The sequence below is a fragment of the Microcaecilia unicolor genome, chromosome 5, assembly GCF_901765095.1.
Source record: "Microcaecilia unicolor chromosome 5, aMicUni1.1, whole genome shotgun sequence".
In the NCBI taxonomy this organism is placed as follows: domain Eukaryota; kingdom Metazoa; phylum Chordata; class Amphibia; order Gymnophiona; family Siphonopidae; genus Microcaecilia; species Microcaecilia unicolor.
In genome coordinates, this window is record NC_044035.1 from 157,702,370 (window position 1) to 157,725,499 (window position 23,130).

The window sequence follows — 23,130 nt, forward strand, 5'->3', positions numbered from 1 at the left end:
TCAGGTACTTATTTTGTACCAGGGGCAATGGAGGGTTAAGTGACTTGCCCAGAGTCACAAGGAGCTGCAGTGGGAATCAAACTCGTTTCCCCAGGATCAAGGTCCACTGCACTAACCACTAGGCTACTCCTTCACTCCCAAGCTAAAGCGGCTAGGTCTCTTCAGCTTGGAGAAAAGACAGCTGAGGGGAGATATGATAGAGGTCTATAAAATAATGAGTGTAGTGGAATTCGTAGACATGAATCACTTGTTTACTGTATCCAAAAATGCTAGGACTAGGGGGCATGCAATGAAGCTACAAAGTAATAAATTTAAAACAAATCGGAGAAAATATTTCTTCACTCAATGTATAATTAGACTCTGGAATTCGTTGCCAGAGAATGTGGTAAAAGCAGCTTAAAAAAGGTTTTGAAAACTTCCTAAAAGAAAAGTCCATAAGCTATTATTAAGATTGACTTGGGAAACATTCACTGCTTTTTTTCTAGGATAAGCAGCATAAAATGTATTGTACTGTTTTGGGATCTTGCCAGGTACTTGGAACCTGGATTGGGCACTATTGGAAACAGGATGCTGGGCTTGATGAACCTTCTGTCTGTCCCAGTATGGCAACGCTTATGTTCTTACGATTGCACCTGTCCTGAAGAGGCCGCTAGACCACTAGGGCTTTTCGAAGGTAGACTTGGGGAGGGTTTATGGGTGGGAGGTGGGTGGAGTTAGTGAGTGGTCTGGAGGAAGACAGGTTTTTTTCCGTGGTGGCTGCCCGGGGGGGGGGGGGGGGGGGGGGGGGGGGGTTGGCTTTGGAGGATGGGCTTTGGGGGGGGGGGGAGCGGAAATGGTTTTATTATCATTTCCAGTCGAAATCGAGTAGAAATTTCAGCCACAGATTTGGTTTTGGTTGCCCTCTAGTTCCTGGATCTATAGTTTCTTCTGAGCCTTAAAAAGACAGGAATCTTTTCCATCCTTGATCTAAGGGTCTTGAACAAATTACTTAATATATGGGTTCCTTGACTGGTTGATATATGGGAGAGATCTGTTTGCAAAAGCCCAGAACAGGAAGATGCATGTTTTCAGAGTCAGGGTTAACCTCATTGTAATGTTTACTTTTACTGCTAACACAGAAAAAAAGAGAAGTCTCCACAGATAGTGCAACATACAAAGAAGTGGAATGTTGCTGCTAATTGGTTTTCTGCCAGGTACTTACTTATGCCCTGGATTAGCCGCTGTTGGAAGCAGGATAATGGGCTAGATGGACCATTGGTCTGACCCAGTATGGCTTTCTTATGTTCGTATGGGGTAGGATTGGGAGGGGTTTGCAGTTACTTATTTTTGACAGTTTTGAGTTTATGCATTTGTTACCCCTGAAAATTTGTGTGTGCTAGAGAGCAGCTGAAAACAAGCATATAGTTTTTAAGGGGTAATTGTTAAAGTGGAAGAATGTGTGTACAGTTGCTTTGAAAATTCAGCAAAGCCCATAGAGAGAAAAGTGTGCACCAGGGGCGTAGCCAGCCACCCAATTTTGGGTGGGCCTGAGCCCAAGATGGGTGGGCAGAAGAACCCCGCCCATCCCACAGGTGATTTGGTCTCTCCTTCTCTCACCTGCTTGCCATATGGTCTCTCAAACAACTCCCTTCTCCCGCACACCTTTTAAACAGCAGATTTTCACTGGCAGCGAGCAGCAGCTAATACACACTGCTCATGTTGGCCCCACAGCCCTCCCACTGATGTAACTTCCTGTTTCAGTATAGGCTGGAATACGTCAGAGGGAAGGCTGTGGGGCTGCTGCAAGCAATATGTATCAGTCGCTGCTTGCTGTAGGCGAAGATCTGCTATTTACCAGGTATGCAGGAGGGACCAGTTGTTGGGCGTTTTCAGATGGTGGGGCTTGGGAATCCCTGCCAGCTACTGGGTGGGCCTGAGCCCAAAGTGGGTGGGCTTTGGCCCACCTGGGCCCACCCTTGGCTACGCCACTGGTGTGCACATACATCTTACATGTGCATGCAGTTATAAATATTACTTTCAAAGAGGGGACATTACTAAGCTGTGCTAAAAAATGGCATATTAATGTGGTGTTTACCACTGGAGTCAGTAATTTGTGGTGATGCAATACTGCAGGTTATTGCCTCCTGTGGTGAAGGATGGAACTTCACAATCTCTGTTATTCTGCTCCCTGGAACATTGGTCCTCTTAATGCATGGCGTGATACTCCCAGAGAGCTTCTTTCAGCTACCTTGAAGTCACATCAGTTTAGAAGGCATTAAGTCCTACCTACCTGGGCCTACCTTAAGTATTCATTGGTGGCCCAGGAGTCTTAGGGCAGGAGCGATTCCCAGTCCCTCCTGCCACTGCTGGCGCTGAGTTCAAAATGGTACCCACAACTCATAGTGGTAGCTGTACCATTAGGAGTCAAGGCTGCCATGTATAAGAAAAGTCAATTTGATCTCTCTGTATGAAGCAGAGAGATAAGATGTGTGGGTGGCACTTTGTGCAAGGAGGTTATTGCATATATTTTTGTGTTTGGGAGAGAGAGCTTGAATTTACATATGTGCGTGTGTTTGTGGCAGATGCTGGCATGTATGTGGGTTTTCTTGTCCGACTTTTTTGTGTCAGAAATAGAGAGTTTTTGTGAGTGTGTATTTTCTTACCAGTTTCCATTTGTGCCATTTTTCAACTTGTGTAACTTTCAATTGCTAGTTTGAGAATAATTTTATAAGAGGTATACCTTACCTTGATTTGTACCTGTCTTTTTCAGGGCACAGACCGTATAAGTCTGTCCAGCAGTATTTCCCGCCTCCCATCCACCAGTCCCGCCTCCCATCACCGGCTCCGGCACAGACCCCGTATAAGTCTGCCCTCCCCTATCCTAGCCTCTCAACCACCAACCCCTCTTCACCCCGCCACCCAATTTCAGCTAAGCTTCTGTGGATCCATTCCTTCTGCACAGGATTCCTTTATGCCTATCCCACGCATGTTTGAATTCCGTTACCGTTTTCATCTCCACCACCTCCCGCGGGAGGGCATTCCAAGCGTTCACCACCCTCTCTGTGAAGAAATACTTCCTGACATCTTTCCTGAGTCTGCCCCCCTTCAATCTCATTTCATGTCCTCTCGTTCTACCGCCTTCCCATCTCCGGAAAAGATTCATTTGCGGATTAATACCTTTCAAATATTTGAACGTCTGTATCATATCACCCCTGTTCCTCCTTTCCTCCAGAGTATACATGTTCAGGTCAGCAAGTCTCTCTTCATACATCTTGGAACGCAACTCCCATACCATCCTCGTAGCTTTTCTTTGCACCGCTTCCATTTTTTTAACATCCTTCGCAAGGTACGGCCTCCAAAACTGAACACAATACTCCAGGTGGGGCCTCACCAACGTCTTAAACAGGGGCATTAAACCTCCTTTCTTCTGCTGGTCACACCTCTCTCTATACAGCCTAGCAACCTTCTCGCTACGGCCACCGCCTTGTCGCACTGTTTCATCGCCTTCAGGTCCTCAGATACTATCACCCCAAGATCCCTCTCCCCGTCCGTGTCTATCAGGGTCTCCCCACCTAACACATACGCCTCCCTTGGATTTCTACTCCCTAAGTGCATCACTTTGCATTTCTTCGCATTGAATTTTAATTGCCAAATGTTAGACCATTCTTCCAGCTTCTTCAGATCTTTTTTCATGTTTTCCACTCCCTCCGGGGTGTCCACTCTGTTGCAAATCTTGGTGTCATCCGCAAAAAGGCAAACTTTACCTTCTAACCCTTCGGCAATGTCACTTACAAATATATTGAACAGAATGGGCCCCAGCACCGATCCCTGAGGCACTCCACTACTCACCTTTCCCTCCTCCGAGCGAACTCCATTACCACCACCCTCTGGCGTCTGCCCGTCAACCAGTTCCTAATCCAGTTCACCACTTCGGGTCCTATCTTCAGCCCTTCTAGTTTATTCAAGAGCCTCCTGTGGGGAACCGTGTCAAAAGCCTTGCTGAAATCTAAGTAGATGACGTCCATAGCACGTCCTTGATTTAATTCTCCTGTCACCCAGTCAAAGAATTCAATGAGATTCGTTTGGCACGATTTCCCTTTGGTGAAACCATGTTGTCTCGGATCTTGCAACTTATTGGCTTCCAGGAAATTCACTATCCTTTCCTTCAGCATGGCTTCCATTACTTTTCCAATAACCAAAGTGAGGCTTACCGGCCTGTAGTTTCCAGCTTCTTCCCTATCCCCACTTTTGTGAAGAGGGACCACCTCCGCCGTTCTCCAATTCCTCGGAACCTCTCCCGTCTGCAAGGATTTATTAAACAAATCTTTAAGAGGACCCACCAGAACCTTTCTGAGCTCCCTCAGTATTCTGGGGTGGATCCTGTCTGGCCCCATGGCTTTGTCCACCTTTAGCTTTCCAAGTTGTTCATACACACTCTCTTCCGTGAACGGTGCTCTATCCATTCTCAGTTGTACTTTTGTCAGTCCCTCTCGGTCCTTCCCCAGGATTTTCTTCAGTAAAAACAGAACAAAAGTATCTATTTAGCAAATTGGCTTTTTCTTCATCATTTTCTACATAGCGTTTTGCTGTATCTTTTAGTCTCACAATCCCCTTTTTAGTCTTTCTCCTTTCACTAATATACCTGAAGAAGTTTTTATCTCCCCTCCATACATTTCTAGCCATTTGTTCTTCCGCTTGCGCCTTCGCCAGACGTACCTCTCTCTTGGCTTCTTTCAGTTTCATCCGGTATTCCTCCCCGTGTTCCTCTACTCGAGATTTTTTGTATTTCTGGAACGCTAACTCTTTAGCCTTTATTTTCTCAGCCACTTGCTTTGAAAACCATATCGGTTTCCTTTTTCTCTTGCTTTTATTTACTCTCCTTACATAAAGGTCTGTGGCCCTGTTTATTACTTCTTTCAGCTTGGACCACTGTCCTTCCACGTGTTGTGTGTTCTCGCAGCCCATCAGCTCCTTCCTCAGGTATTCCCCCATTTTGTTAAAGTCAGTTCGCTTGAAGTCCAGGACTTTGAGTTTAGAGTGGCCGCTAACCACATGAGCCGTTATATCAAAACAAACCGTTTGATGGTCACTGCTTCCCAGGTGCGCAGCCACTCGGACATTTGACACACTATCCCCATTCGTGAGCACCAGATCCAGCGTCGCTCCCTCCCTTGTGGGTTCTGTCACCATTTGTCTGAGCAGAGCACTTTGGAAAGCATCCACAATCTCTCTACTTCTTTCCGATTTCGCAGAAGGAACCTTCCAATCTACATCTGGCAGATTAAAATCTCCCAACAACAGCACCTCTCTTTTCTTTCCCAACTTTTGAATATCAGCGATCAGATCTTTATCCAGTTCCTCCAATTGTGTCAGGGGTCTGTAGACAACACCACGTGGACCAAGGTTCTATCCTCTCTTTTTAAGGTGATCCATATCGCTTCTTCCTTTCCCCACTTCCCTGTCATTTCAGTTGCTGCAATATCATTTCTCACATACAGAGCTACTCCACCACCTTTATATCCCTCTCTATCCTTCCTAAAATGATTATAGCCTGGTATGTTTACATCCCATTCATGTTTTTAGGCGTTTCCTAAATTGCAGATGTTCTAATTTTTTTAGGAAGATCATTCCACATTTTTGTGGCTTGATAGGTGTAAACAGATTTTTATTTCCACTTTTACTTAACTCTTTTCCTGACTGGAAAATATAATAGCATCCAATTCCTTGATCACAATGACATAAAGGTCATAAGCTTCATCATGTACCGTGGAACCTGACCGTATAGAATCTTCAACACTTTTATAGTCTTTAAAAATTATACGAGTTTTAATATACAAAGGTGATACTCTGTCATACTTTCTAGCTGAATACAGTCTCAGTGAAACCATCTTACCTCATTTGCAGCAAAGCAGGATAGGTGACCAGTCACAAGGCAATACAGAATATTAGCAAAACAGCTCAACATAGCTGGAAAGTAATGAGTACAGATGCTTGCTGTTTAAGCAATAAAATTCCATATCTGCAAGTCGGACTTAGATGTAATTGCTATTAGACAAACATAGTTCTATGAGTCCCTTAAATGAGATGCAGCTATATCAGGCTTTAACTTTGGAGGGATAGGGATAGGGATGGCTGAAGGAGGGGAGGGCAAGAGTAAAATTTATGTTAAGAATGATATCAATGTTACTAAAGTATAGAATATTTGGAGAAAGGAGAAAGCACTATGGGCAGTCTTGGGAAAGGGTAGATAGAACTTATATCTACTGGGTGCTGTCTATAGATCTCCATCTCAGATGGAGGAACTAGAGAGAAATTTGGTTATAGATATCCAAAAGTTGGGAATGAAAGGGGAGGCACTATTTCAACCTACTTGATGTGGACTGCAGCATCCTATGTGGTTGTGGATGCCTTTCAAGGAGTTCTTCCCAGGCAAGTGACGATTGAAGGACAAGTGTACCTAATGTCAGGATAGGGGCACCTAGTAGTGGTTATCATATGGTATGGTTTTGGTTTGATTTAAAAATTAAACCAGTATCGAGGCACCCCAGACTTAAATACTGGACATAAAACATTCTGACTTTAGTAAAATGGGACAATACCTGAGGAGGGAGCTGACAGGGTGGGAGGTAATAAGGAAAGTGAAAGGACAATGTGCCAAATTGAAAGGAACTACAAAAAAACCCATACTAAATCTTTATGTTAATGTAAATAAAAGCGAAAAGAAAACCAAGGAATATACATATGTAATTTGATAGCTGTGTGTGCAGTTTTGAAGGCTGCACGAATATGTTGAAAATGGACATACATGGAAACTGATGTGGATAATATACAGAATTCTCTACAGCTTTCTTGAAGAGTGCCAAAAATCTTGATTTCTAATTTTGTCAGAGTGAGGCATTTTTTCCAAATCCTTTAATATAACCTTGGCCAAAATGGATTGTCTTGGAAACAACTTGAAGATTTAATTGACATTCCAATTAACCTTTTTGTGTATTTTTTTATTCGAAGGTGATGGAGTACGAGAACAGAATCCGAGCTTACTCCACTCCAGACAAGATCTTCCGCTATTTTGCCACCTTGAAAGTGATAAGCGAGACAGGGGAGTCTGAGGTGTTCATGACACCACAGGACTTTGTAAGATCCATAACACCAAATGAGAAACAGCCAGAAAGTAAGTGATGTACCCCTGTGTGTGGAAACTGAACTTTATATCATAAAAACATTTTGGCTATTATGAATTTATTTATGTAGATCTAGGTCATTCCTTTTCTTTCCCTGTTCTCAGAGACTTAAAACCTAATGAATAGATTTACTAATCTGTCAGCGCATTAATGTGTATTATTAGTAGTAGGCCCGGTTGATAATAATGGGGTCTGCATTAATAAAGCACATTAGCATGGTTATAATGCATATAAAGTTTAGTAACATAAAGCTCTAAGTTTGAATCTGCTTCTTTTTGTGTATTTTACTTCACAGTTCAGTTTTTGGAGTATTAGTCCTTTCCTGTGTTCACACCAGTGGCGTAGCCAGAAGGCAATTTTTGGGTGGGCCAACAGGTTGGATGGGTGGGCACTAGAGTTGCCAACTTTTTTGAAAAAGAAAAAAAACAGCAAACCTGATGCACCCATGCTCTGTCCCTACCCCACTCCCCATAACTTCAATGAGGGTTGCAGTGCAGGCTTCAGTGGCTGCAGGCCAATTGAGAGCTAAGGGAAGTACAATAGACTGCACTATTCAGCCCCACTGAGCCATGGTCCTCCAACACATATATGGTATTGAAGCCAAACACATTCTGCATCCAGAGAACCTCCTGGCCGTCCACCAACAATGGATACAGAGTACAGCAAGGACAATTCACCATAAAACTCATCATATAAAGAAATTTTGTTTTCTAGTGTAATCTCAATTACAGACATATTATAAATTAACTTAAAAAAATCTATAAAACAAAAGTCACTCAGAACCTAGAGCAAATCTACCATGCCAACACTAACTTCCAAAAACAAAGATCCTACCTATGAAAAAGAAGTGCCTTAAATATTATAGTAGGGCCCTAAAATACAAATACATTTATCAGGAAAGCTGAACAAGCCAAATTACTACAGAATGCTACATTGAAACTTCATGCTAACAGAATACCTCAGTCACACACACAAGACACAAATGCCAAATACAGAATAAGTGACCACAAACTCTAGAAATATAAATTAAACGGAAACCCCAAGAAACTAGACCTTGCATGTAGTACACCACCAGAGAAACAAGAAAGAAAGGCACTTGCTCCTGTGCAAAATATAAAGATGGCACATGCCAGGGATGGTGTTAGGGGATGCAACTAGGGCAATTGTGCTTGGTTCCTTGGCCAGAGAAAGCCTGCATGCTGGAAGCTGAAGGAGCAGCCTGGTAATGGACTTTGGGGTCCTTTCCTAGATTTCTGTCCTGGACCCCAACCATGTTTACCATCAACTTTGGCAAGATGTACATTCCAAATCCAACATATTATATTCACAACATTGAAAATAAAATATTTTTTTATACCTTTTTGTTGTCTGGTCATTTTTTCTCAAATCATATTGGTCCCAGTCTCTGGTTTCTGCTTCCCTCTGTCTTCTCTTAACTCACTTGCCAGGGTCTCCTATTTGACATTTCTTCTTTCTTCATGTCCATCATCCATCTTCCATCTCTGTTTTCCTATATTTCCTTGTTCAGTATCTCCCCTGTGTTCATATCCCCTCATCCATCATCATTCCTCTGTGCACCTATGCACCCCATGCCCAGCATATCCCTTCTGCATTCCTATTCTCTCCCTTGTCTGGTATCTCCCCCCCCCCCCCCCCCCCCGTGTCCATATACCCCCCTCTCCAGTGTCCAGCATTTTATCTCTATTCTATATCCCCCCCCTTGGTCAGGCATTACCCCTCTGTGCCCATGTGCCATCCCCATACAGCATCTCACATTTGTGTCCCTGTCCCCATGCTCCCACCTAATGCCCATCATCTCCCTTCTGTATTTGTATACTTCCCTAGGTCCCCTTTCTCCCTCCTCCACACCAATGTGTCCCTCTCCTCGCTGATCCCACCCCCAACCAGCTTCTCTTCCTCTCTTTCCTTCCCCTTATGCATCTGGCTCTTTCTCCCTGCATCTCTCTCCCTTCCCTCTGCATATCATCATCTGCATATCCAGCACCTCTCCTTCCCCCCCCCCCCCCCCCCCCACACACACGTCCAGCATCTCTCCCTTTCATCCAGCCCCCCTACATGTTCAGCACCTCTTTCCCTTTCATCCAACTCCCATACATGTCCAGCACCTCTCCCCTTCACTTCAACCCTCTGCATATCCCGCACTTCTCCCCTTCCCCTCCACCCCCTGCATATCCAGCACCTCTCCCCTTCCTTCCACCCCCCCTATATATCCAAAACCTCTCCCTTCCCTCCAACCTCCCCTCTGCAAATCCAAAACCTCTCCCCTTCCCTCCAACCTCCCCTCGGCAAATCCCAAAACCTCTCTCTCTCCTTCCTGCCAACCTCCCCTCTACAAATCCAAAACCTCTTCCCTTCCCTCCAACCTCCCCTCTGCAAATCCCAAAACTTCTCTCCCTTCCCTCCAACCTCCCCTCTGCAAATTCCCAAAACCTCTCCCCTTCCTTCCAACCTCCCCTCTGCAAATCAAAAACCTCTTCCCTTCCTTCCAACCTCCCTTCTGCAAATTCCAAAACCTCTCCCCTTCCTTCCAACCTCCCCTCTGCAAATCAAAAACCTCTTCCCTTTCTCTCCAACCTCCCTTCTGCAAATCCCAAAATCTCTCTCCCTTCCCTCCAACCCTTGCAAGTCCAGCACCCTTCTGTTCCCTCCCCTCCCTGCCTCCCCTTACTGGGCCAGCACCACTGACTTCCTCACCCTCTCCCACCCCTGCCGCAGCGCTTCATTTAATGTTGTCGGCGCTGCTGTTACAGTTTCCCACCCCCGCGGCGGCGCTTTACACTTTACCCGACGGCAACGCTACAGATGCAGCGCTGACGTCCGACGTCCTGCTCCGGGGCCTTCCACGCTGATGTAACTTCCTGTTACGGAGGCGGGACGCGGAAGGCCCCGAAGCAGGACGTCGGACGTCAGCGCTGCATCTGTAGCGTTGCCGTCGGGTAAAGTGTAAAGCGCCGCCGACAACATTAAATGAAGCGCTGCGGCAAGGGTGGGAGACGGTCATGGCAAGGATCTGCTTCTGGGCGGGCCTGAGGCTAAACTGGGTGGGCCTGGGCCCATCCAGGCCCACCCGTAGCTACGCCCCTGGTTCACACAAGGATTGATTTATTCCTTTATAGCTGATAGTAATCTCCTACATGATAAGAACTTACATGTGGCCAAAAAAAAAAAAAAGAGACTACACATAAATTCTATTATCCAGGAAATCTGTGTTGGCTCAAAAGAAGTGAATCAGCTCTGAAATGTCAGTTTTAGGTTTGGTAACAACAAAAGCCTTGCTGTATGGGCAATACAATGGATTTAGGTGCAAGAGTTCTATTATCTAATGTATCATATCAACTTTTATGGATTTTCACTTCCGGCTGTATTGTAAGTCTTCGTGGATAGAGCCAGCATCAGGACTAGTATTGTATTGAGATGCTTAGGAAACTCAGAATATTTATTGTATTTTATTTATTTATTAGGATTTTTTTTTACCCTCTTTTTGAAGGAATTCACTCAAGGCTGTATACAGCAAGAATAAGTCAAACATAGGTAATAGACAATTACAGCAGTAAAAATATTCAAATAGCAATACAAAGTATGGCACAGTATACTACATTACAATGTCAACACTCTACGTAATAAAACATTTTAATAGACAATATAGGATGTAATCAAAGATGGTATGTGTGTGTGTGTGTGTGTGTGTGTATATATATATATATATATATATATATATGTATATACTAGCCGTTGAGCCCGTAAAAATGGGCTGGTATTGAGGTTTTCCTCCCCCCGCGGTCGCCACCGCTCCCCCCCCCCTCGAAGTCGCCGCCGCCGCCACCCCTCCACCTGGCCCGGGCCCTCTCTTCACTTCTGAACTTACAGATCCATTCGCCGAACGCAGCAACGCACATCAGCTGAGCTGCCCCTTCCTTCTCTGCCTGTGTGTGTCCCGCCCTCGCTGACGTTACGTCACAGGAGGGCGGGGCCACAGGCAAAGAAGGAAGGGCTCACTGCAGCTCAGCTGATGTGCGTTGCTGCGTTCGGCGAATGGATGTGTAAGTTCAGAAGGGAAGAGAGGGCCCGGGCCGGGTGGAGGGGTGGCGGCGGCGACTCCGAGTGGGGGGGGGAGCGGTAGCAACCTCGGCGGCGCAGTTTCCCTCTCTGTCCCGCCCCCCCCCCGTCATCATGTATTGACGCGGGGGCGGGACAGAGAGGGAAGTCTCTACTGCGCATTTGCGAGTGAGTACGGTCACTCGCCGTTTATATGTTTGATATACACACACACACACATACATATACACTGGAGGTAGTGCACATATCATATGTATTCATTGTGAATATCTTGGAAACCAGACCTGATCACACTCCCAGGAATACCCATACCCGCAAATTCTATTTAGTGCAACTAGAGTTGTGCGTGCAAACCTGATTCTGATTTGCATGCACAACTGAATTGGTTAACAACTCAATCAGCGCTGATAATTATATGTTAACATGCAATTATTGGCACTAATTGGCACAAATTAGAATTTACATGCACTACTCGCTAATCCAATTAAATTCTACTGCGTGGATCTCAAAAGTGGATGTGGTCATGGGAGGCGCCTGGGCGGGTTATGGGTGTTCCTAAAATTTACACATGGTGTTATAGAATAATCTGTTTCTCGCCTAAAGTTAGCCATAGGCATTTATGGTTAATATATTTCTTTATTTCAACCTTTTAAACAGCGACAAAGGTCATTGAAATACAGCAAAATATTTTACAAAAGGCATAAATAAAATCAACAAAATAAACTATCATGCTTCCTTAGACCACAAACTATGATACAGTGGGGCTAATGAAAAGAGAAGATTACTTATCATATATTATTATAATTAAACAAGGTTGCATATCTCTCATTCTACTATTCATTTCAGTTGTCTCATCTCTATGAATGACTTGAGCTGTTCTGGTGAATAAAACACATATTTTGTTAATCCCAGCTTTACAATACATTTGCATGGGTATGCTAAGAAAAAGGAACCCCCAACCTCCAATGTCCCTTTTTTCAAAGCAAGGAATGCCTTTCTCTTTTGCTGAGTTTGTTTGGTGACATCGGGGTAAATCCACATTCGCTCTCCTCCAAAAAGAGATTTTGCATTTCTGAAGTACAGTCTCATTATAGAATTGGAATCCTGCTCAAACACAAATGATACTAGAAGAGTAGCTCTTTGTGTTACATTTTCCAAAGATTGTTCTAATAAAAGCGAAACATTATTTAAATCAATGTGACCTTCACCCTCGGTTCCCGTCTTTCCCACTTCCCCTCTGGAATTTTCAATGTAATAAATTTTATTTATTGGAGGCATAGCGTCTGTAGGAATTTTTAAATTTTCTTTAAGGTATCTTTTAAATAAATCCAATGGGGAACTTCCTAAGAGCTTAGGGAAATTCAGGACGAGGAGGTTCAGGCGTCTATTATAATTTTCTATTTGTTCTATTTTTCGCCTTAAGTCTGTATTATCTTTAATTGTTGTTATTTTAAAGTCTTGTAAATGTTCTATTTCTTTCTCTAGTTTAGTTGTTTTTGCTGCAAATTCTTGTTTCGCCATATCCACTGCATTTTTCATCTCATCAAATTTTTCATTTAAAGTTTGTACCTCACCCGATGTCGTCTGCAAAGCCCCTTCTATTTTCTTCAACAGAATCCAAATCATTCCTAGGTTTACCTCCGAAGATTTTCTTTGAGAACTTGTCTCACTTCCCGGCGTCTCCTCCGACAGCACTGCTCCCTCAGACAGCGTTTTCTCTTCCACACTTCCGGTGGCTGAGTACGTCTTCTCCAGGGCTATCTGCGACGCCGGGCACGGAAGGAGTACCAACAACGGTGGCGACAAGGAGACTTCCTCTCCCCGTGAAGCTTCCGCTTCTCCGGTTAACTCCTCTAGGGGATCCCTCTCCTGGTTGTTCCGAGAGAAGCCAGAGAAGAAGCGTTCAATTCTCGGCTGTGTTGGCGTCGAGGTCGTAGGAGGCGAGGGAAGCCGTTTCACCACGCCTTTCCGCTTGGTATGTGGCATAGTTTAAGGTATAATCCTCCCGAGAATATCGAGTGCTTCTCTGCTGGTCAATATGCGGCCATCTTGAGCCATAGGCATTTATGTCAGCTTTTCATTGGTGTAATTGGCTGCACATAAATTTTAGTTGCGTGGATGGATTTAGGCATATTCTGTAAACCGTGCCTAACTATAGACGGTTTACCCGTGTATTTTCCTTCGGTGCCAATTTTTTAGGTGACATATATAGTATTAGACCCATATTGTATACAAGTAGGCATTATTTTTCTGAGGACTCGATGTAATAAGCTGTGCGTTAGAATGGTGCACTATGCTTCAGCACATAGTGCTCCAATGCACACACTAAAAAAAAATCAACTTTTTACTCCTGATGCAGTAAACCATACAGCTGCATTAAGACACAGTGAAAAATTTAACTACTTTGCCTAATATAGATTCTTCAACACAGGCTTTGCAACCAAACGTTCAAGATCTTGTGAATTATTTCTCAGAAAATATCAATATAATTCAACAAACACAAACTGCAGAGCAGTGTCAGTTTCAGTTGTAGCCAGTTTTGTCTGATAATGATGTTCCAGCAGATTGATTGTGGAATACATTTGATCTGGTTACATATGGCTCTTGAAAACTAGAGTTGGCCACTTCTGCAATAGAAGAAACAAGGGAAAGAAGTAGGTATCCTGAAAATTCATATATCTAGCAGACTTCACAAGACAATGGTACTTCCCATAGGAAAAACCTCAAGGACAAAGTACTAATACTACTACTTAATATTTTTATATTGCTACTAGATGTATGCATTCCCTTCTCTATAGAGCTTACAACCTAATTAAGTCAAATATACAGGGCAAAAGGCTTTGGGAATATAATTAATAAAAGTTCACTTTAATTTCAAACATAATTACAGAATACTATTGAGAAGATCTTTTATAAGTTGAGAATTGTCAGTAGACTCCAGGATTTATTAATAGACAACTTTAAACCAATTGACCAGTCGCTGTTCTAGCTCATTCATTATTAATATTGCAGATAGCTCAGAATGCAGCAGTACAAATATTATCAGGATAATTTGGTTTGACCACATCTCTCCAGTGTTAAAAAGACCACACTCGCTGAGATCTGCAGAGATATTGTTATTAGATGTACCTTTATTCCATCAGGTTAGGCTGACTATAGCTCATTTATTTTATATTGCTGGTCTTCTGTTATAGAATGTGCTGCCTCTGTATTTACATAGCACAATGTTTTTCCTTCAGTTTAAAAAAATGGTTGAAAGCTTTCTAATCAGATGTTTTTAGGTTATGAGAATACTGCTGATTTTATTTTAGTTTTAGGATGAGTGATTTTTTTTTCTCTCTAGTTTGTTGTCCTTTTTTTTCCTATACATCTTTTTATTTTATATTCAATTTATACATAGGTATAAATTGCCTGAGATACAAACTTAGATTGTGAGCCCTCCGGGGACTGGGAAATACCACTGTATCTGAATTTAATTCACGTTGAGCTACTAATGAAAAAGGTGTGAGCAAAATCCAAATAAATAAATAAATTGATTAAACAAATAAAGTGGTTCATGATAAAAACATATTGAGGGGCATTTTTGACCGGGGATGCCCATCTCTAAGGGCACCCATCTCTGAGGATGGCGCCGCGAAGGGGCAGAGCCAACTGTATTTTTGAAAAAAATGGCCGGCCATCTTTTTTTCAATAATAAGGTTGGGGCCGGCCAAATCTCGACCTAAATGCTGAGAGTGCCGGATTTAGAGATGGGCGCCCTCGGTTTTCGCTGATAATGGAAACCGATGGCGCCCATCTCAAAAACGAACAAATCCAAGGCATTTGGTCGTGGGAGGGACCAGGATTTGTAGTGCACTGGTCCCCCTCACATACCAGGGCACCAACCTGGCACCCTAGGGGGCACTACAGTGGACTTCGCAAATTGGTCCCAGGTGCATAGCTCCCTTACCTTGGGTACTGAGGCCCCCCCAAAAACCCCCAAACCCACTCCTCACAATAATACACCACTACCATAGCCCTAAGGGGTGAAGGGGGGCACCTACATGTGGGTACAGTGGGTTTCGGGTGGGTTTTGAAGGGCTCCCATTTTCCACAAGTGTAACAGGTAGGGGGGGATGGGCCTGGGTCCACCTGCCTGAAGTCCACTGCACCCACTAAAACTGCTCCAGGGACCTGTATACTGTTGCGATGGACCTGAGTATGACATTTGAGGCTGGCAAAAAAAAGTTTTTAAAGTTGTTTTTTTGAGGGTGGGAGGGGGTTAGTGACCACTGGGGGAGTCAGGGGAGGTGATCCCCGATTCCATCCGGTGGTCATCTGGTCAGTTCTGGCACTTTTTTGGGACTTGGACTTGAAAAAAAAGGGACCAAATAAAGTGGACCAAATTCTCGCCAGGGATGCCCTTCTTTTTTCCATTATCGGCCGAGGGTGCTCATCTCTTAAGCATGCCCTGGCACGCCCCTGTCCCGCCTTCGCTACCCTTCCGACATGCCCGCAGAAACTTTGGCCGTCCCTGCGACGGAAAGCAGTTGAAGCCGGCCAAAATCGGCTTTCGATTATAGCGATTTGGCCGGCTTTAGGAGAAGGCCAGCCATCTCTCGATTTGTGTCGGAAGATGGCCGCCCTTCTCCTTTGAAAATAAGCTGGAATGTATCATAATAAAAATGAGAGACATAGAACTCCATAAAAAATATGACAATCTCATACAAATAATCAAGAACACGCATCACAAGTACTCTCAGGATACCGGTTCAAGAAAGACTCCAATTCTAAGTCTTAAAGGCCAAATTATAAAAAAGAGTCTTAAGTAAAAATAGTTCCTTGTGTAGAGGGACGACATTCCATAACATGGGTGCAAGAAAGAAGTCAGAATGGCATGTGGAAAGGAGGGGGAAGAATCGGATGATGAATGAAGTGGTTGGAGAGAGTAACCCGGTACATAAGGAGAGAGCAGAATGGATAGGTAAGAGGGAACTCCATCATATAAAGCACTATGAGCCAAGACCAAATTTTAAAACTGAAATTGATAATTAATAGACAATGAATGTAACCTAGAGTATAGATGAGACATGATCAAATGTATGTTTTCTGCAAAGAAACCTGGTGGCTGTATTCTGCAATAATTGTAACTGTTTGATCTGATATTGAGGGACTCCTATATATATACAGATCAGGATCAAGGCTGGAATGGGCTTCGACGGCAACTTTAGTAGTTGGGAAGTAGGACCACTGCTGGCCAGACTTGTATAGTTTGTGGCCCAAAATTGGCAGGGAGAGACAGAGATTAATTATATCAGTGTTTGATTATGAAGAAGTGGAACCTCAACAGAGTGCCAGATTCAACTCTAGCCTCCTTGTTGGGCAGTCTGGATGTGCAGGTCTTTATTGGTCGACATTTATTATATTACTACATAGAGTCACTGCAAGAGAAGAGAATGATCTACAAGATTGAAAGCTGCACGTAAGTCCAAAGAAACTGCAACATCAATCCTATCATCATCTAGATTGGAATGAACCTCCCTGAGAAGCTCGGTAATAGTAGTTTCAGTACTAAAGTCCTTCCTGAAACCCAATTGTCTGGGATGTAGGATAGACTTATTCTCTATGAAGATAGAAAAGTTGGTGAAAAAATTATTATTATTATTAGCATTTGTATAGCGCTACCAGACGCACACAGCGCTGAACACCTGACACAGAGAGACAGTTCCTTCTCAATAGAGCTTACAATCTAAAAATACAGACAGACAAGACAATTAAGGGCGAGGGAAGTACTGGGTGAGAAAGGAACAAGGGGAGGGCAATTGAGTAGTGGGTAGGAGCCAAAAGCAGTGGTGAAAAGGTGGGTTTTCAGCATAGATTTGAAAACAGGTAGAGAAGGAGCTAGACGTACAGGCTCAGGAAGTTTATTCCAGGCATAAGGTGCCGCGAGGGAAAAGTAACGAAGTCTGGAGTTAGCAGTGGAGGAGAAGGGGGACGACAAGAGAGATTTGTCCAGTGAGCGGAGTTCACAGGGAGGAATGTAGGGAGAGATGAGAGTGGAGAGGTAATGGGGGGCTGCAGAATGGATGCATTTAAAGGTCAGTAAGAGAAGTTTGAACTGTATGCGGAAGCGGACAGGGAGCCAGTGAAGTGACTTGAGAAGTGGGCTAGTGTGGGTATAACGATTTTGGCGGAAATACGTCGTGTTGCAGAATTTTGGACAGACTGGAGAGGAGAGAGATGGCTGAGTGGAAGACCAGTGAGAAGCAAATTGCAATAATCCAAGCGAGAGGTGACAAGGGTTTGGATAAGGGTTCTGATAGCGTATTCAGAAGGAAGGAGTGATTTTTGCTAATGTTGTAGATAAAGAAACAACAGGTTTTGGCGATCTGTTGAATATGCGCAGAGAAGAAGAGAGAGGAATCAAAGATGACTCCAAGGTTATGAGCCGAGGAGACAGGGAGGATGAGAGAGCCATTAACAGAGATAGAGAATGGGAGAAGAGGGGAGGTGGGTTTAGGGGGAAAAATGAGAAGTTCAGTTTTGGTCATGTTTAGCTTCAGATGGCGTTGAGACATCCAAGCAGCAATGTCAGACAAGCAGGATGAAATTTTGTCCTGGATTACGCTTGAGATTGCAGGGGTGGAGATGTAGATCTGAGAGAAAAAACACTTATTCCATCAATTTTGATAAAAAGCAAAGTTGGGAGACCAGTCGGTAGTGACTTCTCTTTCAGAATAGGTTTCACCATAGCTATCTTCCATCTAGAAGGAATCTGACCGGTTGAGACATACCTCAGAATAAGCCAAGGGTAAGAGGCCATGAGTGAGGATCTTCACCCAAGAGGAGGGAATAAAGTCCAAAGAACATATTGAAAGCCTAGTAGCAGCAATTTAGAAAAAGAGATGGAAGTTGAAAAGACCACCACAAGTCAAGTCCAAGAAATCCTAGAGTTGGATTGACCTAATCGTAAAGTTTAAATGTCAGAGGACTCCGACCAGAAAGGAGTAGTGAGTGTAAATGCTCAAATTTTTAGAAAAATAAAGCTAGATCATCAGTGGAGGGAATAGAAATAGGAGTTTAAAAAAATTCAGTCCCTGATAGTTAGAGAGTAACATAGTAATATACATAGTAACACACATACAGGCTCATTTTCAAAAGAGAAAAACATCCAAAAAGTGACACAAGTCTGCATTTGGACGTTTTTCTCACAGAAACATCCAAATCAGTATTTTCAAAACCTCTTTTTAGATGTTTTTCTCTGGTCCGTCAGAAGTCTGTCCAAATCTCAAGGGGGCATTTCAGGGCGGGACTTGGGCGTTCCTAAGACTTGGATGTTTTTCAGCCATAATGAAACAAAACAAAAACGTCCAGGACTAAGATGTTTTGAGCTAGACCTGTCTTTATAACGAATAGCTGTAGTGGGAATTGAATCCACTACCCCAGGATCAAAGTCCACTGCACTAACCACTAGGCTACTCCTCCATGCCACACAAAAAAGTGCCCTTACTCCCCCAGTGGTCACTAACCCCTTCCTACCCGCCCCCCCCCCAAAAAAATGTGATTAAAACTATTAATTGCCAGCCTCTGATGTTATACTCAGGTCCATTAGAATAGCATGCAGGTCCCTGGAGTAGTCTAGTAGTGGTGCAGTGCACTGCAGACAGGTGGACCCAGGCTTCTACCTCCCCCTAACTGTTACACTTGTGGAGGAAACTGTGAATCCTCCAAAACCCACCAGAAACCCACTGTACCCACATATTGGTGCTCCCTTCACCTGTAAGGGCAATGGTTGTGGTGTACAGTTGGGGGTAGTGCGTTTTGGGGAGCTCAGCAGACAAGGTAAGGGAGCAGTGGTCAGATGTGTACCTGGGAGCATTTTATAAAGTCCACTGCAATGCCCCTAAGGATGCCCTATTGCTTTCCTGGAATGTCACTTTTTCACTATTCTACCTGATGCCAAGCTTTCTATTTTTTTTATAACATCTGAGCCTTGTGTTTATTGTTTATCAGTAGATTTGGACTTTGAATTCAGATCTGTAGATAAAAAGGAGGTCTCATTACATATATCTAAATACTAGAGTTTATTTTCCATACTTCATAGCAAGAGTGTACATTCCCTAATTACCTGTCCCAATTCAACTGAAGCTTTTACCTCTTCAGTGCATGTAAATGGTTTCATTCCTGTGTGGATTCTCTGATGCCCTGTGAGGCTTTCTTTACAACAAAAGCTTTTACCACACTCAGAACAAGTAAATGGTTTTACTCCCGTGTGTTTTCTCTGGTGCATTGTGAGGTTTACCTTCTGACCAAAACTTTTACCACACTCTATACATGCAAATGGTTTCTCTCCTGTGTGGACTCTTTGATGCACTTTGAGATTTGCATTACAACCAAAGCTTTTACCACACTTAGAACATGTGAATGGTTTCACTCTATTGTGGATTTTCTTGTGTATTTTGTACGTTTTGCATTTGGACATTTTTTTGTTTGAAAATGGACCAAAAAATAAAACATCCAAATCACAAAATATTTTTCCAAACAGCACTTTCAAAAGGAAAAGATAGACTTTTTTTTTATTTTTTTTTAGAAAATGACCTTCTTTCCTGTTTTGATTTTGGACGTTTTACAAAAACGTCCAAATTCAGACTTAGACGTCATATCCAAAAATGCCCCTTGTGCACTTGACTTGCCCAAGGTCACAAGGAGCTGCAGTGGGAATAGAACCTATGTTGCCAGGATCAAAGCCCGCTGCACTAACCATTAAGCCACTCCTCCTCTATTTTGGACGTTTTGCATTTGAACGTTTTTTGTTTGAAAATGGACCAAAAAAAATAAAACGTCCAAATCATAAAACTTTCTTCCAAACAGTGTTTTCCAAAGGGAAAGATAGATGGGTTTTTTTTTTCTGTTGTTGAAAATGACCTACTTTTCTGGTCTGAATTTGGACGTTTTTTGTAAAACGTCCAATTTCAGACTTGGACGTCATATCGAAAATGCCCCCTCCATGTAACATAGTAGATGACAGCAGATAAAGACCTGTATGGCCCATGCTGTTTTAAGGGCATAGTCTGCAGAGGTCTGTCCAGCACTGTCCTTGTTCTAAAACTTCTGAAGTCATCAAAGCCTTTGAAAAGATTCAGTCGAGCCCATCCATATCTATCCAGGTCACAATCAGGGCACAGACAGTAGAAGTCCGCCTACCAAATACCAGTGTTGCCACCAAGTTTCCGCTAAGATCCTGTGGATCGATTTCTTCTAAACAGGATTCCTGTATGTTTATCCCACACATTTTTGAATTCTGTTATGGTTTTCATCTCCATCACCTGCCGCGGGAGAGTATTCCAGATATCCACCACCCTCTCTGTGAAAAAATACTACCTGACATTATTCCTGAGTCTGCCCTCCTTCAATCTCAATTCATGTCCTCAAGTTCTACCACCTTCCCATTTCTGGAAGAGGTTTATTTGCGGATTAATACCTTTTAAATATTTATCGTTTTTATCATATCATCCCTGATTCTCCTTTCCTCCAGGGTATACATGTTCAGGTCATCAAATCTCATATGTCTTGCTACGCAAATCACATACCATTTTTGTAGCTTTTATTTGAACTGCTTCCAGCCTTTTTACATCTTTAGCAAGATACTGCTTCCAAAATTGAACACAATACTCCGTGAGGCCTGACCAACGACTTGTAGAGGGGAATCAGCACCTCCTTTCTTCTTCTGGTTATACCCCTCTCTATGCAGCCTAGCATCCTTTTGGCCATGTCTACTGCCTTACCACATTGTTTCGCCACCTTGAGATCCTTAAACACCATCACCTCAAGGTCCCTCTCCTGAGCCAAGCTTACCAATCTCTCCCCTCCTGTCTGGTACATCACTTTTGGATTTTTGCACCCCAAGTGTATCACTCTGCACTTCTTAGCATTAAGTTTTAACTTCTAGACCCTTGACCATTCTTCCAACATTTGGAGATCCCTTTGCATGGTTTCTATACCCTCCAGTGTATCCAATCTGTTGGCTATCTTCTTGTCAAAAAGGCAATCTTTTCCTTTTAACCTACCAGCAATGTCTCTCACAAATATATAAACAGAATCGGCACCAGCACAGACCTCTGAGGCACTTTGCTGCTCACTTTCCTTTCTTCTGAGTGGATTCCATTTACCTCTGTCGCCTGTCGGCCAACCCATTTCACCGCTTTGGGTCCTAGATAATTCTTCTAAGGCACTATTTTCAGTGTTATCTGAAGCAGTAATAGCACATGAAAAATAATCTTTCTTAGCTACTTTAATATGAAAATTAAAGGCCTTTTGCCACTTTTTGCATAGGCATAATAGTGATGGCGATCATTTTTATTATGTTTGTTTTATATTTTTGTTACTATTGTATTTTGATGTTGATAATAGTGTATATGTAGTTTTGTAAACCACCTAGAATTTTTAGATTATATTGTTTTTTTAAATAAAATAAACCAGGCTTTGATTAGGAAAAACAAGCTTTATCTTTTTGAGATTGATTTCATATGTTGTTTTGTAGATTGGATTTAAATAAGGCCACAGTGAGAGCATGGGGCAGTAATTCAGGAAATCTGTTCCAGGCATACACCATAGTAATATGGAAAGTGTGGAATTTAGTTGGCTTCCTCAGTCTTCCGTGCCTCTGTTTTTTATGGTGGGGCTTTTGTCCTTTTTCCTAGTGGTGCCCTTTTGCTTGGGATCTTTTTCTATCAGCCATCTTTTGTATGTTAGGGCTCATGTCCCCACCAGCATGTTGCCCAGCGTGTTCTGTGAAAGTATGGAGCTTCTTTGGGATTCTAGAAGTAGTCAGTTACCTTATTTTTGTAATCCTCAATCCTCTAATTATTATTTTTCTCTAAAGCAGTCCGTACAAAACCTTCTTTCATTCTTACGTTTGATTGGGTCCTTCTTCCTCTAGCTTGTTGGTTTGATCCGTAAGATGAAATGCAAGATTTTAGTGTTAAGCAGGCTTATTAACTTGCCTTTGCTCAGCCGAGTCAGTAACTGCCTAGCTGTTAGGCACTGGATTTGAGGCTTTCTATTACAGGAGTCCTGTAGCTTGGCAGAGATAATGATTTTAGTTTGCCCTTGGGAGGCCAATTTGCTAAGCACCTGACTTGGCAGAATCAAAAGGGTATTTTATCATTTCATGGAAATCAAGCTTTATATCTATGGTAACTAAAATAAATTGAAGCAGGATGCTCTGAAGAATGACAGAGTTGATCTGAGATCTCTGGGACCAGTGCACCCTGCTGAAGAGAAAATCTGTGGCTCTGATGTGGAATAATGGATTTTCACTCGGCTTTGACAGTGAACTTAAAATGGCAGCTATTGTTGCCTCTTTTTATGGCAGTCCTGCTGCTGGAAATTCAAAAAGCATAGTTGACATTTATGTATTTAACTTATTTTGCGTAGCGCTTTGTTTTTTCTCTTTATACAAACCAATTCACATGCAGAATCTTCAGCACAGACTTGTATGCATGTACTGACCTACAGGTAGATTTGGCAAGACCAGGCATGTATGCACAGACACATATCCTTTCAAACAGCAAATTCTCTGCCACTTTGTTCAGTTCTGTTCACCACATACTACTACTACTTAACATTTCTAGAGCGCTACTAGGGTTACGCAGCGCTGTACAGTTTAACAATAGTGGAACTAGAAAAGGTGCAGAGAAGGGCAACGAAAATGATTAAGGGGCTAGGATGACTTCCCTATGAGGAAAGGTTAAAGCAGCTAGGGTTTTTCAGCTTGGAGAAAAAACAGCTGAGGGGAGATATGATAGAGGTCTATAAAATAATGAGTGGAGTGGAATGGGTAGACGTGAATCGCTCGTTTACTCTTTCCAAAAACACTAGGACTAGGGGGCACACAATGAAGCTATAAATGAAG

The 23,130-nt window shown here is 43.0% G+C and overlaps 1 protein-coding gene across 5 annotated transcripts in view; it reads left to right on the plus strand.

Annotated features, from left to right (window-relative positions):
• MICU1 (mitochondrial calcium uptake 1) overlaps nucleotides 1-23,130 on the plus strand; it is a 407,340-nt gene that overhangs the window by 176,631 nt on the left and 207,579 nt on the right. For all 5 annotated transcript variants that reach the window (XM_030203485.1, XM_030203487.1, XM_030203486.1 and 2 more), the window contains exon 4: nucleotides 6,988-7,150. In XM_030203485.1, coding sequence (XP_030059345.1) covers nucleotides 6,988-7,150 — 163 coding nt within the window. The remainder of the gene's footprint in view (nucleotides 1-6,987; nucleotides 7,151-23,130) is intronic.